This window comes from Embiotoca jacksoni, unplaced genomic scaffold (genome assembly GCF_022577435.1).
Source record: "Embiotoca jacksoni isolate LCO1_2020_lvr unplaced genomic scaffold, fEmbJac1.0.p SCAF_18, whole genome shotgun sequence".
Lineage (NCBI taxonomy): Eukaryota > Metazoa > Chordata > Actinopteri > Embiotocidae > Embiotoca > Embiotoca jacksoni.
The window spans coordinates 3,780,695-3,797,034 of record NW_027185318.1 but is presented as its reverse complement, the minus strand read 5'-3'; the positions used below and the strand labels follow the sequence as shown (position 1 = coordinate 3,797,034).

General features: G+C 45.1%; 1 protein-coding gene across 1 annotated transcript in view; it reads right to left on the bottom strand.

Moving 5' to 3' along the window:
* The window catches only part of kif26ab (kinesin family member 26Ab), a 63,839-nt gene that overhangs the window by 34,172 nt on the left and 13,327 nt on the right, over positions 1–16,340 (bottom strand). The window contains exon 3 of the mRNA XM_069152184.1: positions 4,567–5,040. Coding sequence (XP_069008285.1) covers positions 4,567–5,040 — 474 coding nt within the window. The remainder of the gene's footprint in view (positions 1–4,566; positions 5,041–16,340) is intronic.

Sequence of the window (16,340 nt, the reverse complement as noted above, 5' to 3'; positions counted from 1 at the left end):
TTCAGCTCATGGACCCTGTTCGAGTAACTCATGCCAAACCTATGATTTGCTCCCTCTAAAGATACAAAGCTATACTGGGTATAAGCACCTGCATATCTTCATATTTGTTAATGCAATTTGTGCTGCAGCAAGGCATCTAAAACAGTTGCACTAGTTTAATAAGGGGCACAGTGGGTTGAGAGAACAACAAAGTCAAACAAGTTAATACGATTTTTGCAAGCTTCTTGTTGTAATTGTTGTTTAATAAGTAATAACTGTGCATTGGCATTGTATTTCTCCCTTAGTAATGCAATTTTGAAAGGAGTTGCACATTTACAACGATTATTTTGGCAGCACATGAAGTATGACTGCAGCTGGAAAGGTTTTAACACAGAGCTTGAGATGCACAGTGGAACAAATAGAGAATACGTAAAGCCTTCCAGCCCTCTGTTTCTGTTTAAAAGTTGAAGAAAAAATACCACTGAGGCGTAGTGAAGATGGGGCACACAGAGGATCAGCTAGAGCTCTGGAGCCTGCAGTGATCCACTGATTGCTCCTACACCAACACAAGGAGTGCATGGAGCTAATTATACAAGCCAGTTGTGAGGCTGCACTGTGGCTGGAGTCACCGTAGTGACAAAAGGTTAATCCCCAGCGGAGCCTCGAGTTTATCCTGCAGGACGATGATCAATAGCAGCTGACAAGAACCGGTTCTGTGGGTTTTTAGCGTCAGAAATTAAATAAATAAAGGCCAAAGTTTGTCTAAAAACATTTATAACACTGACACATGAACATTGTGTAATCAGCAACGACCTTGACTTGAGCGTACCACAGCACTGCAGCCTCAGGCCCATTTGACAGGACATGTATAATAAACACAGTTCAGGCCCTCTGCATATTTACCACCTCAGTGTTTGCCCTAGATTCATGTTATGCAACTGACATAACACCCTTTACAATCTTTTTTATAAAGTGTACGGCCTTCCACTATCTGCCATTTGTCAACACAGACCGGCAGCTGCACTATTTATATGCCAAGCCTGACATGTGAACGCTATACATCAGGATGCGAGGACATGCTTACATTCTAACATTCACATGAGAGGCTTGGCTCGCACCCCGTGGAGTCCTGCCACTGTTAGCTCTAATGTCCACTACAATGTGTTGCTATATTAAAGCATGGCTGCATTATCCTCTCTCAGAAAAGCTTCACTGACCATTTGTCAAACAGTGGCCTGGCGGTGCATGGTCTTAACGAATTCCCACTTTTCCATTCCTTCTTTTTGAGCTTGTTATCAGAGTTAAGAATCACAGCAGTGTTTTAAAGGTCTGGTTTCGCTCTCTTGAGACCTCATCATAGAGGCTAAGTCGGATATCAAGCTGTGGCGTGTGAAGCTATGACCTGAGAGGCGCACGATGGAAAAACTGGCTGCAAACTGAAATGAACCAAATACAAATCCTCTGCAGCCGCCAGAGCGGAAAGCCTCACACCATGCTGGTGTCGGTGACAGGTTGGGAACTCGGCGCATACCAGGGAAGTAGACCCATTACACATTGGCACGAAAGACTAGAGCACTTCACACGCAGCCGTACAGGAAGCTGATGTGTATAGCTCATCAAATCTGTCAGTGATTGAGCCGGTGTTGTTCCACTTTTAAAATCAAGTGGGAGTGAATATCAGGAGTACGCAGGGACAGCTGGTCACAGGTGGAGCTTTGGTGGAGGCCTAAAATGGATAAACTATAGATTCAAACACACATGAAGGGGCACACACACACACACACACACACACACACACACACACACACACACACACACACACACACACACACACACACACACACACACACACACACACACACAGACATTTGAGCCCATCACAGGGCCTATCAAAGAGTATTCCCCATGGTATTAATATTGGGGACCTAAGCCCCACAGCCAAGCTGCTCTCTGTAGCCTTGGACCTGGACTGGCCCTGATTCTGGCTGGAAAGTGCGCTCTATCCCCTGGTCAGGTAATTAGGCTGTGTCAGTGGAGCCATGCGTGCTCGGCCGTTTGCACCAAAAGTCAGTAATGAGCTGGCCTTCCACCCTTTAACCCTGAGCCCTCCCTGATCTCTTTGCCTTGGTTTACCACTGGAAAGGAGAGGAAGAAAACGAGAGGCAGGGGGGTGAGCAAAGCGAGAGAGGCTTGAGCATAATGGAAAAAGTGAAGAATCAAAAGAGTGAAAAGGGGGTTTGGAGAGTGCTTCCCATGGAGTATGAAGTGAGCAGCCCAGCTTTCTATCAGCAGACCATCTTCCCCCCAGACTACCAGGGCTCCCCTGTGACCTTTGATCCCAGCAGTCAACAGACGATTACTGCTGAGGTGAAATGGGCCTCGTGTTAATCTGGCTGTCTGCTTGGCTGGCCTCTGTAACCGACAGAAACCAGCTGAGGTGGAAATCGACCTCTAACAATCCTGGACTCCAACCATGAGAAGAGTAGCACCCTTCATGCCCAGCTCTCTGGACAGAAGATGTCCAGTGAGTTTAAATGTATTCCACAAACATTTTAATTGTTTCCTCATTTATTGGGAATTTTCCCTCCCTTTTTTTTCCTGCATCGTTTTCTTCCCTTGTTGTCGTCACTTTCTGTGGCACATTGCCACGGGAGCCCAGCTGCACCAAAGCAGCGGCAGCCAAGATCATCTGCTGGGCTTCAAATTAGTGGCAGTGGAGCCGGCTGAGGCGGCAAGCAACCAGCGGGCCACTGGCGGAAACCCTCGTGAGTCAAGAACACTTGGTCTTTGTGGATTAGTGCACATGTGGTTGTGGATTCAATGGAGCAAAGGGAAAATTGCAGATTTTGGTCTTTCAGTTTCTTGTTATGAATAGTAGAATAACATTACTTGTAATGTGATTTTCTGGATTTCCCTAACTGCTGAAAGCTCTTCATTCAAATGGGTAATGAGACCAGGAATTACTTGAACAAATTGTGACGCTGGGGCATGTAAAGTTCTGGACCCGCAACAGACTCAGAAAACGGATTTGTGTGCCCAATGCAAGGCAGCTACTCGTAAAGATGAAGCCAGATAGTTTAAATTCAACAGACAGCTACAAACATAATTCCAGATGTTAACCAGAGCCTTTTCCCAAATGGGAGAGTCAAGGTGCTCTATAATGGCCAATGTGTGGGAGCGCCCCGGGCTCCCTGGTTGACACAGTCTGAAGAATTTCTATCTAACATTCACACAGTCCATCTCTGCTTCTTTGTCTGAACAACACTGCATGCTTTCCCCACCAAAAAAACCAACAGGGAATCATGAATTAAAGCTTGTCCCTTCCGGCACTGTGTAACTTCCAATCCTCGGGAGCGTGTGCGGGGTTTTTGCCGCTCTGAAGGGTCTGGTTTTAATAAAAGAAACAAGCTTGAGAGAATAACAGAATCTCTGCTGTAATGTCCTGAAAGGACATTTCTCTGTCCGAGGAAGGGCCCAGCCTCCGCTACAGGCGCTGGGCGACTCCTCCCGGCTCCAAGGGCCACTAATTGCTTTTAGACATAGATGGAGAACACAAGCCAGCCTCTCCCTTCTGTGCCAGGCTGTTTGATTCGCTCTAGATTGCGTACATGCAGTTAAAAGCTTTTCATGGCCCCCCATATACCATCTCTACAAGCACTTGTTGACACTAAAAGGAGGAGAGAAAATCAGTGTTCAATTTTTTAAGAAGACAAACGGAAAAAAAACTGCAAAGAGCTGTAGCAGAGTGCAGTTATGAGCACCTTATTATGGGAAATATTAAAGTTCAAGGGCTAGATGATGTCACCGTTTGTTCTGTGTTGTCTGGTGTGGAATGTCACAGAGCTTTGTCAACCAGGCCAAAGACCAGATGTCCCTGTCACTGCAGGAAGAGACTCATCAGTCACCTTCTTATCAGCAGCCAGAAATACACCCTAAGATACCTTTTAAAGTAAAAGTGCAGAAAGAAAAAAGATTATCTGAATTTATAACAGCATAACTCAGAACCATTTCTCTGAGTCTCTCAGACATCAAACGAAGCCCAGACTAACACCAGCATGAGAGAAGAGTTATGGTGAAGCTGTGGGGTGGTCATTTGAAATGCCCTTGAGGAGGAGGTCAGCAGATTAGTGTTGAGATGACATCTGACCTCAGATCACTCAGGCTCCTCGACTACTGAGGAATGAGAGGTCAGCACTCCTGCAGTGTTCTCACTCAAAAATTCTTTCCAGGGCTTCATCTTCTCTAAAGGTCTGAGATGTAACATTTGTATTGACAAGATTTGACCTAACGAACTACCACGTGGTGTTGATCAACTAAGGAGAGTGGACCTTTTATGATTTAGGCTGATTATTTACAAGATGTATTATCACTTTCTTCTTTGTGTTTGACTGCAAGTCTCCATAAAAAGGCTCCTTCATCTCTCTTATTACATTCCAGGCACGTGATGATCTTCTGACCTTAAAAGTTGTCAGACCTTCACATTACCAGGTGCTGTTTACAACCTTCCTTCACGGAATTTAAGCTCATCTCTCTAAAATAAAAGCTGCAGTCAGACACGTGAAATAAAGGATGAAAATGGACACGTACCGGTTTAGGCTGAGGGAGGAAGTTGTTCACCCTGGAGATGCTCCACATACCCTCGAGGTATTGCTGTGCCTGGATGGTGACGGTGCTCAGAGATCCAGTGAGCTGCCCTCCTGCCACTGTCACCTGGACGCTGGTCTTGGGCACTGAGGAGGCCGAGGGGCTCTGGGACCAGCCTGGTACCCGGTGCCGCTCCCCCAGGGGCAGGACGGAGGAGCGGGTAGCCGGCTGGCTCTTCGACAGCTGTTTTGCATGGACACTGGAGGACGACACAGTGAATCTGGAAGGCTGTGGGATATACGATGTAGTGGGCAAGGCGGCCATGTCTGAGCTGAAGGTGACGACGGGAGCGTGGAGCGTCTGCAAGGCCTCCTGCCTCAGTTGGTGGAGAGGTGTGGAGCACACCTGGCAGCAGCCGGGTTCGTGGTTCCCAGGTGCTTGAAGCTGCTCGAACAGGAAGGTTGCATATCCAGGGTCCTGCAGAGAAAACGCACACAAGACAGGTGCTTAATATATATAAAATAAATATACACACACAATATTCCAAGCACAAATACTATGTGCATGTGAAAGTTGATCTGAAACATATCACGAATCTGCTCTTTTGCAAGGACTTTCTGTATGTTGCTCACATTTTCCAGATGCGTCAGTGGTCTGCTAACAGTGTGGTCCCTGACTTCCCTCTGGGGATCCCCCCTCCCCGTCTCTGTTTAACCACTTCCTCTTTTTTTGGATGGTTGTTTGTTTAGACTGAGATGCTTTGCTTGCATGCAACTTAAGACTGCTAATCAGGTTCACGAAGCATGTGCTCATTTCACGGAGTTGGCTGGGGATCTGAGACCAAACAAGTCAAACGTGAGGAGACAACTTTGAAATGAGGCTTGGAGGGATTAGTGGAAGATCCCACAAAGACATTCCTCACACACACACACACACACACACACACACACACACACACACACACACACACACACACACACACACACACACACAGTGAAATGTGGCTTTTATTTATTTTGTGAAACCTTAGAGATAAAGGTTCAAGGAGATTTCATCTTATTACTGCTTTTAGAGATGGTGTCCAGGAGAGATTTGTCCTTTCACTTCCTCTCTAAGAAGGCTCCCGACGGTGTCCATCTCTGCTTGGGAGGAGTGACAAAAGAAAACAACAGCTGAGGGGACTCCAGCACCCAAAGCTACACAATTTCTATATGATAAGTGTCCCAGTGTGAAAAGATATGATAAGCCACCAGATGTGACTCCTCTAGGAAGCTTGAGGCATACAAAGCTATCAGTGAAGTATTCAAATCATAAGTGAGCGAGGATCATAACTTTCTGCCTGTCTTAGGGAAACAAACATTCACACTCACAAACACAGACAAGCTGGTCTCTTAAGAGGCATAAAGGGGTACTACAGGCTTTTGCCCAGCGGAGTCGTGGCCTAAGACAGGAGCTCACAGCCCCGTACATAAATGTTTATGAGACCTTTGCTCCGTCGAACCTCCGAGGTGATCAGGAGGAGTGAAGCAGCGGGGAAACAACAATCCACTGCTCTAATGCAGTGCCACTTAATACAGCTAACCCGACAGGCCCAGAGACCAGAGAGGCAGGCCGAGGGACTCTAAATCTCCTCTCTGTGAAAGCAGCTCAATACACAGACCTCTAGATTACCTTTCTTTGCAAATACCCGCCGCATTAAGAATGTGAACACACAAGCAAGCTGCAGCCTTTCAGAAAATGATGGAAACTTATGTGCTATACATTTCTGTTCCTTCACAAACAGACAAAAAGCGATATGAATCATTCTCAACGTACCCTAATGGGTTGGTATGATCTCTGGATCATCACTTTTACTCACATGCATGGGTCTGTATCTGGACTGGCCTACTGTTAACTAAGTGATTCTGGTTAATGATTTACTATAGTAGCTATTTACTTTACAAATGGGCACCCATTGAGCAGGACGCAGGAACAACCAAGAAATACACTTAGATGTCGGAAATCCCATAAATCTCGCTGCGAAAGAGAACTCTGATGTGCTGACAACTGGCTAATGCTCGATGGAGTACAGTAATCTGTCAAGTGAATGTTGACGCAAGACCATATCCTGCTGAGGAATGGATTTAAATGTAAGAAGCTTATAGTAGAAATATGATAGAGCTATGATAGAGCTTTAAAAGGAATGATATTTAATGCTTCTTAATCCTGACACGCGACCAGTATCTATACCATCGGAGGGATTTTTTTTTTTTTAATGCGAAAGACAGGAGGAGTTGTGCTGAAATGAGATGAAACCATGTATGACAAATTGGAGTGAAATGTGAAACAGAGAAAACACCGCCGGCTACTATTTTCACAGTCTAGTCTGACTTCACGAACGTGCGTCCTAGACAGGAACCTGAAGCAAAGTCATAAGCAGTCAACTCCACCCCTTCACTCTTTTACCCTTGGACCACTCCTTACCCACATCAGGGGCACTGGTAGATGGAAGAAATCAATTCCCCTCTCTCTCTCTCTCTCTCTCTCTCTCTCTCTCTCTCTCCCTCTCTCTCCATGCATTGTTAGGTGTTGATTTAGGAGAGCTAATAAAATGACACACAAAGCTGAGCCCATCTGCTATTCAGTTAGAATTCTGGAGGTTAGAGAGTGGGTTTCTCCTGTAAAGCTGTCTGTAAGCTTTATGCCCAGCGGAGTGAGTAAAGGGTCAGGGCCACGAGCCTTATGAGAATGATGGCACTCATGATGAGGATGATGATGATGATGATGATGATGTTGGGGAGAATGATGTGGGGTCTGATGAAACTGAAGGCCCCAGAGTCCATATTTAAATGGACTTCGCATCCGAGGTGAAGAGTGAAAATGGACATTAAGATTGGTACATATTTCACACATCACTTTGGTTTCGGACATAAAAATATCTCGGCGGGCTGAAAAGTCATCACCGGCCTAAACTGCTTGAGAGCTTGTACATAAACATAAAAGTGGAAAACAAGAAATGTATGACGCACGAGTGCACCCAGCCCTGAAGCCATGTTGTTTCTTTTATTATCCATGTGATCTATCGCTGACAGGTCCAAGTGGGTGTGAAGAGTAGCACTGCTCCAGAGAAGTATGAAATGCACGGCATCGACACAATCTAAGTGTTCAAAGCGTTCCCGCGGACGACGAGGCGTGGAGCTACTTCAGGGCTCGGACTCCTCGACCATTGTTCAAGTGGGACATGGTTTAGTTTTCAACCCGAGGTCCATCCGTGGAGGGAATTAAAACTGCACCGGCAATGATAAGAGGACAGAGAGAGAGGTGGGAGGAGGTGGGCCGGGGTTGTGTCCCATGCCTGGAGGCTTGTGGGTGGTTTGTGTTGGTTTACTGCCTGTCAGCAGTGATCTTTATTAAACTCTGGGGACAAATGCAGTCAGATGCTATGGCCTTATTATGGAAAGGAGATGTGCTGAGCACACTGGTGAGAGAAAGCCCTGCATGTGGAGTGAACCCTGCACGGCCCTTAGAGACCCGAGTTTGTCTTTGTCCCTCACAGTAACGGTGATGAAAACCAGGGCAGCGGCAGCAGCGGGAGTGAGAGCGAGAGCGAGAGCGAGAGCCACCCAGCTGACTGTCGCTCTGAGCTGATGGAGAGTGTCATCACAGACAGCCCATGCCCAGAGGCTGATGGAAACAAGCTCAGCCGTAACCACTTATGAATGAGGGGACAGGGAGAGAAGTGTGCAGGATTTCTCTCCTGATTTCTCAACCTTCAGGTGCAAAGAGAGCCGGGCAAAGTCACACATAGGTTTCTCCCTCAAATCACTCCTCATTTCTCTTGTCTCGTCAGTACACCTTCTCTCCAAGCAGACAAAGCACAACTGTTCCCAGAGCCTGATGTTCCTCTGATGTGGAGCGCCATGCAGGCCAGATATAGCAAGCCGACTCAAATCAAGGGAAGGTCACAGTGATTTGAAATGCATGAGGCCCCCTCGCAAGTCGAGACACTTTTAGGCACGCTCCATTGAAAGTAAAATACTCTGGGAAACCATATTTTCTATTCCAGTTGAGCCCAACAGATATTTCCCAGACATAAAAGCTGCCAGTGATAAATGAAGCAAAATTGTATCAACATCCATCCAGGCTGAGAGGAAAGTGAAAAGTTCTGACATTCTGTAGCCAGCAGCTTGTCAGCTCATATCTGAACTTGTTTTCGAGTTGCCAGCTCTCCGTAGCATTCTGCAGAGTATGATTTATTTTCATATTTCTAGCATCAGTCATGGTCCAATTTGTCCAGAAACAGTCCTGGAATCATATTAAAGCATTCACTATTCCTCGGTCCCATGTGTGTTTCATTGTGAGTGTTCATTGACGAGCGAGGTTAACTCCTGAAAGTTGACTCTTAAGATTGCCCGGTCACTCCGTGTTTCCTTCCTTCCTCTTTCAGGTTTCTATTTTATTATTCTTACCAGCATGGAAACATTCTTTAAAATGAGTCAGTACAACACCATGCTGCTTTATATCTGTCCTCTCACCAGCACCAGTCCTGTTTACAGATCACAATTCTTAACTACTTCCTAGTAAGTGCATTTCTTGTAAAATCAAGACTACACAGCAGCTGCCAAATCTCTTGCCCTTTCAACTCCTGACTTTCCCTTCCTCTGCGTGCATCCCTGTCAGGATGTGACAGAGCCATCTCTGTTTACTCGGCCTGAGACAGTGTTGACCCTCACCACACACCGCCTCCGTATGTCTCAAAGAGATTGGCCCCCCAATAAACCGCAGGAGCCCAGTTCAGATCGCGGGGTGAGGACGAGAGCTTGCAGCGGGCCTGCTTTCCCACAGGTAGCCCGGCTCGCTCTGACAGCGGGGTCGGAGAAAAACGAGCACAGCTGCTGGCCTTGCCCCGGGTGAGCACGGGGCATTAAGACAGATTACATTCCCAGGATAAAAGCAACACATCCAGCGGTGTAATCCCATCTCTGCCCCCTGCTCCTTCTCAACTATTCCCACCACCTCCACTTCTTGGCCCCGCTCTCCCAACCAGCCGACTCTCCTCAGATCCCCTGAAGGAGCCTGGAGCTGGAGGGGCCTGCGACTCTGATTAGATATCAGGTGCAGCTTTTAGTGCCACAGCAGATCTGGGATACAGACCATTAAATTTAACCACTGCCTGCTCGGAGGCAGAGAAGACAATGACTCAGGATGTCACACTAGCGTGCTATTTAACTCTGTGGGAAACGCCTTTGGTCCAACACAAAATGGGACGCTTCAACAAATGACATCAAACAGATGTTTGTCCGCTGACTCGACAAGATTAAACAAACTTGTATTAAGACTTTCCCCGAATGAGGAGACGGTATCTCCAGCTCCACACTGTCATTACCTACCTGATAATATCGCCTCAAACAAAAAGCAAACACCACTGCAGCAATAAATTCAGCCTCTGTGAAAAACTCAGGCTGCTTCATTTTTCTGTCACTCTTTGGGGATTTGTACTGGAGCACAATAGGATTGCATCAAATAATGATGAAATATCTCTACTCCATCTCCAGCATTTCTAATGGGAAAGTTGGCTTTTGTCTGAGTGAAGCTGCATTTAGACTCTTATCCCATTATCTGAGCTTAAGCTTTTGTAAGAGATACAGTTGGAAAATCGATTCTGCTCTTGCCTTTCAGACGGCTGCGGTCGCACTGCTCTGACTCTGCTGTGACTTCATGTATTTTAAACTGAACAACTTCTATAAATTGCAAGAAAAGACTAGAGGTTAAAGAAAGGTGATAGATCAACAACAAAAAAAGCAAGACATACTGAAACCGGTTTGTGATATGAGAAAAATAAAGACGCCATTAGCTAATTCTGCAACTATCTTGAAGAAAAGCTGCTTACAAACAACGACAACAGCACATTACGATGAACAAACTTCCCCTCATTTAGATCAAACTGATTACCTTGTTTAGAAAAGTGCATCAGATTTCTGCATCTCTTAAATGAACAGCCAAAACTCCCCGTATCAAGCATCTGGTGGAGAGGAGCTTACAGGGACTGATGTCAATCTGTCCGCCTTGTGTGATTAAGTCGCTTTAAAGTGCCAGTGAACTGCTGACAGAAAATGCAAACAGGATTTACCCCTTAGTGACACTTTCAACGCATGGTAGCACCACCTGTCCACAATATCACAGTGACACATCCTTTGATGACCGCCATTAGGGTGGAGCAAATCTGCCATTCGAATGAGCACACAGCATTTCCTGACCTTTTTTTTTTCCTGGCTTTGTTTGGGGTTGCTTACACTGTGATGCAGCTTACTGTATGCGACACTGCAGCTTCTCCCATCATCCATAAAAACAGATGTCAGTGTCGGTCAACAGTAAGAAGCCCATAGATCCTGTTGACCCTCGGGTTAAACATAGATAGAGTCAGACGTAATCACTCGTGAGCCTTTGCCAAACCACCGTGCAAACATTAATGACCTCACATAATGATGTGTCGCTGCTCCATATGGTCGACCCATTTATCAGTGTGGGAGCGCTTGTAGCTTTTCTCACTGAAGGCTGAATGAGACTCATGTGGATGTTTCTGTAAAAGTGTAAATACATAAAAGGTTCACTGAACTGGTCTTTACATAAGAGGGATGAATGGATGAAAAATGTGTGTGTGTGTGTGTGTGTGTGTGTGTGTGTGTGTGTGTGTGTGTGTGTGTGTGTGTGTGTGTGTGTGTGTGTGTGTGTGTGTGTTGCCCCTTGTGTGGCTGTTTCTTTACACCCCACCCATCCATCACTCCAGCCTTTCGCCACTTGGCCAGTTAATTACCTTTTCCTGTTCACTCACGCACATAAAGAAAACAAGCCCCTCTCAGACTGTTTGGACAGACTTCATTCTCCCTCTCTCCCCCCGTCTTTCCAACATCTCTCTCCTCTGCGGACGCAAGGCAGCCTTCACTGTCTCGGCCCAAAGATCCGTCAAGCTTTCATTGGCTTTGGCCGGGGTCACGGTGTGTGGAGGTTCAGGCTGGATTCACCAGTGTTGGAGTCAAAGACTAGATCGTCCCAAAAAGGATGTCTTCATTAGACATCTAGCAGTGAATGATCATCACTCCAACTTAAACAGAAATGAATAAAACAATACTTTGCACAAGGAGAACTACATGAGCTTACCCTGCAAAGTTTTCTCATTTGTGAACAAAGTAATCCTCAAACCACCTTGATAAACAATTTGTTTTTTAACCCTCTTCAAACATTTTCCACCTCCCTGCTCATTGCTGCAGCCGAGTGAGTCTGGCAGAATCTGGGCTGCTCGCTCCGCCGTCCTCACCAGAGATGTGGTGAACTGGGTTTATGTATGCTTGCACCAACGCTTGTGCACTTATAATCAAAATGGCAGATTTTTTTGGCTCAGAGATGCTCTCAGGGTAGTTTCCCCCCCCCGACCAGACTTGCTTATATGGAAACGAACCAAAATGAGTACATAATGAAAAATTCAACAGGCAAGCTGGAGAGGCAAGAGCCAGGTGTTGCTGTAAGCTGCAGGTGAAAGCAAGGACAGAAGGGGGGAGGAAAAGGTGGTGTGAGAGGGGGAAGGTTAGAGGGAGGGAGGGAGGGGGTTAAAAAAAAAAAATCATCTGGCACGTTCACAGAGCGCAGGGATGGTGAGAGATTAATATGTGCTATTTTTCATTAAAAAAAAAAAAAAGAAAGAAAGAAAGAAGAATCACTATGTATTTGAGGCCTGAAATCATTTTTAACTCTGTTCCATACACTTGCAACGTCCTCAGTGGTGCGCAGTGTGAAATTGAAACAGTAATCAGTATTCTCAGCAATCCACAGGAGCTTGTTGAGAGATCTATTTTGGCCCAAGTGGCCACTCTAAAAAACTCTCAGCACATAGCAGATGATCCTGATACAATAGTTCTTTCCAGCAGTCCAAACCACTTCTATTTCAAACCCCTTTTCAGTCTATATGCAGTGATGACAGCCACCTGCTTCTCCTCTGTCTGAGCTGTCACACCAAAAGAGTCTCTGCAGTTTGTTCTTCGAGAGAACATTTTCGTTTTGACTGGGAAACGCAACCCGCCCAGCGCCCTGCAGTTTATTTAGAGAGAAAACAAACTGCTGCTAAAAGCTTATGGTAACTAATCTCCACCACAAGACTCCCTCAACCACACGGAGAGTAAAGTGTGAACAGCGGTGAACAGCCGAAGACACGACGGAGTGTGTGCATGCGAGTGGTTAATTATGAGAGAAAAATGCAAAGGGAGTTAGTCATGCTCAAACAGAAGTAATTACAAACAGTGCTCCATCAAAATCCTCCAGATCCCATAATGGGAAAAATCTCAGACTACATATCAACACCATGATCAGAATCAACCATTTTTAGAACAACATTTAAATAGTTTTTCATGACCAAGCAGCACATTTACACATGGATCAACAAGGTCCATATGCGGCTCATTTTAGGACCTTATTGCAATAATTCAACCTTCACCTTGTCAGAAAATGCAAATCTTTACATACTCCTGGAAAATAAAGTGGTATGAAATAACGTGGAGTATCCTGCAACAATTATTCGGTCCACTTCCCCTTGAAATGGACGGTACAGTAATTTTGCTGGCAAGCTGCCATATCGGAATAAATATTAAAGTTTTGTGTTGCTGAGTGTTTCAGTCTCCCTCCCACTCAATCTCTCCACATGGAGTGACTCTGTAGATTCAGTGTGTGAGGAGAAGGTACATAATGAGGCGCAGTAAGTGGTTATTGTTGAGCGTGGCACTTTTTGTTTCTTTTATTTTTTATTCTGCGGATATCTAAATTTTCACTTGTCGGACCATGTGCTGGCACAGATATGTGAGCAACAGGCTAACTCTTTAACATCACAAAGGCTGTGGGGACTATTGAGCGAGCGAAAGGTTAGGCCCACATTTCTGCTCCTTTAACTGCGTTCAGACTCTAAAGCACAAATCCTGAGCCGAGGTGCGCTGTGCCAGCGTTCCCCGTCCCATCCACTTCCCAGTCTGGCGAGCAGTGACACGCTTTGTGTCTCACAAAGCCGCTGCGTGTCGGCAGAACAATGGAGCAGCAGAGTTGTGAGAGGCGGAATCAGTCTGGTGCAACAGCCCGGTGTAGGTACAGCAGAGAGAGAGAGGGGGGGGATACTAATTTATCATGAAAGATGTCATTACCATGCCAATGACTTCTCACAGAACACAATTATCACTGATAATAGAAATTTAAACATCAGCCCAGGGCTTTCAGCCAGGAAGGGTTGTATTAATAGAAAACTGTTGTCTGTTTATGAGAACTAGACATTGAAGGCTGCTGCGGGAACTGATAGAAAAAAACACAGTAAGATAAGCACTAACCAGTATCTGTTTGGTTTTTTTTTTTTTTTCTTGCTAATTGAGACGTCTAGACACATTCAGTTAAATCTCAGAAAGATAAGGAAGTAGGCTGAACTATCTCGGTGGAGAATAGCACACACTAATCCACTTATTGACTCTGAAGGATTTTCATTCACTATCCTAGAAAATGCTTAGCTTATCAAAAAAATGTCCCATGCACATTTTGCCACTTTGTCTTTTAGTAACAATGGCAGCCTGGAAATGGCCTCGCGGCCTACAACATAAAGCTACTCCAACGATTTCACTTAGTATTCAAATGAGTTGCTGACGACTGGTTGGGCTGAAATGCATTTATTCATTTATTTATGTTGCTTTTTTTTTTTACTTTCATTAATTTGTGTGAAATATATGTTTAGCATCCAATGTGGATTCATTCTGTAATATTTTAAGTTAGAATGAGGTCAAATGAAACACATCCCTGTTATATGTAAAAAAAAATTTTTTTTAAAAGGTTCATAGAAGTGATGCTTAAACACATTCCAGCACATGCAGGAGGACGAAGACCAATTTATAAGTAATCCAGCTTTTTCCATGTGCTTCTATATGAGGCTCGAACAAGTCACCAGTTAATGAAACGCAATATAAGTATAGGAGACTGTCAATCTACTTTTTCTCTGCACAACCAATCATTTAAAAGAAAAGTTTCAAAACCGTTTCTATTCTCATGTCAGGGACGCCAACATGGGCGGACAAGGACATTACTGCTGTCACTGTACATCATCAAATGAACAGAAAACCTTCGAGTTGTCGGCAGCTTGAAGTTGGAGTTCTTTTTGCCTGCTTGTATGAAATGTCACAACATTGCAGATGTCAGTAAGAGCTGAGTTAATTCAGCTGGATGGAGAAACACGCCATCCGGAGAGAGAAATACAGCTGCACGTTCCCCGCTGAATCGCATGTTCAGAGCCAAAGCAAAAGATAGAAGTCAAATAAAGTGAAAATAGTGTTTGAGATGAGATGAGATGGGATTTAAACTTTCAGCTCAAGGGTCTATGAGTCTGTCTGCCTCCACAAGTCAAGAGTGATGAGTTTTAACTGCATTTAAGAGCATGAAAACACACAGTTAAAGGGAAACTTTGGTGTTTTTCAATCTTATTCTTCCATCGTTTTGGGTCTAATTGACAAATGGGGACAACATTTTTTTTTTAAATTGGTCCAGTTTTTCTGTTTCAGGTTAGGGATCCTTTACATAAAGTTGTCAGACAATATATTATATAATAAAAAGGATCCGAGTCTGTCAGAAACAAACACTTTGTACACTGACAGGGTGCAATTGCCCAAATAAATTACAGTGTAGCCCGTTTACAGCTGCCAGCTGAAGCCCTCTCACTTGATATTGGACCATTTTCAGAAAGTGTTGTAACAAAAGGCACTTGGATGCGAAAATAGTGTTGAAAAAAAATAGAGCTTCCCTTTAAAAACAGTTTCTCAAGGTAGGAAACACAACAGTCACTCAAAGAAGAGCTGTAAGGTCTGTAGCAGACAGATACAGTCTTAAGGGTCTTTTATAAATTCATGAGTGGAGGCGAATAGAAAAGAGGCAGACTTCATTCAGGTCAAGTTTTATGCATGGCTTCAATTCAATTGTTTGGTTAATTTAATGAAGTACACTGAGACAAGAGGTAGGACTAGAGCTATTACATTATGGAAGACTGAACCCCCATGGTTCATGTGCCTTTTTGTGGCACACACACACACACACACACACACACACACACACACACACACACACACACACACACACACACACACACACATATCTAAAGTGGGTTTGGGGATGCAGAGCCATGCCCCGTCCATGCTCAGGTTTTGATTGTGGGACTGAGAGGTCAAAGGCTAACTAATTGCGCAACTCATGGAGGTCAGCATCGGTGTGGCCTTCTGCCAAAGCACTGGAACACCACCTGAAGGTCTGTCAAGAAAGACAAATGAACTCCAACCTCTCTGCTGATGACATCGACCTCAGTCAGCGAGCACGCGCCACATCTTAATCTGGGTCACGGAGAGAGGAGCACCCCACAACTGCCGATCCAAATGCTACGTGCTGAAGGAGCGACTGCTGATGTTTACCTGTCTGGTCTCATGAACAGCTCATAAAAATCACACAAACAAAAAAGAAACCTCTGCCTCAGCAAGGTCACACTTGGATTCTGTGGTCACTCGAGCCTCATTGTGCACACGAATACAGTAGCTGGTAAAACAAAAACAGAAAAGCCGGCTCGGTGCAGTCTGGTTAGTGCAACAATAGCATTCTTGTGCGAGAAGCTCTTTCGTTTATAGAGACCCCATAAAGAGCTAAACTTAGCGGTGCCTTCAAACTCTTGGAATTCCACAAGAGCAACTCTCAGTTTTACACCGGGGCTCCCTGAGGTCGGCGGAGCAGGAGGTGGTTATCATTTT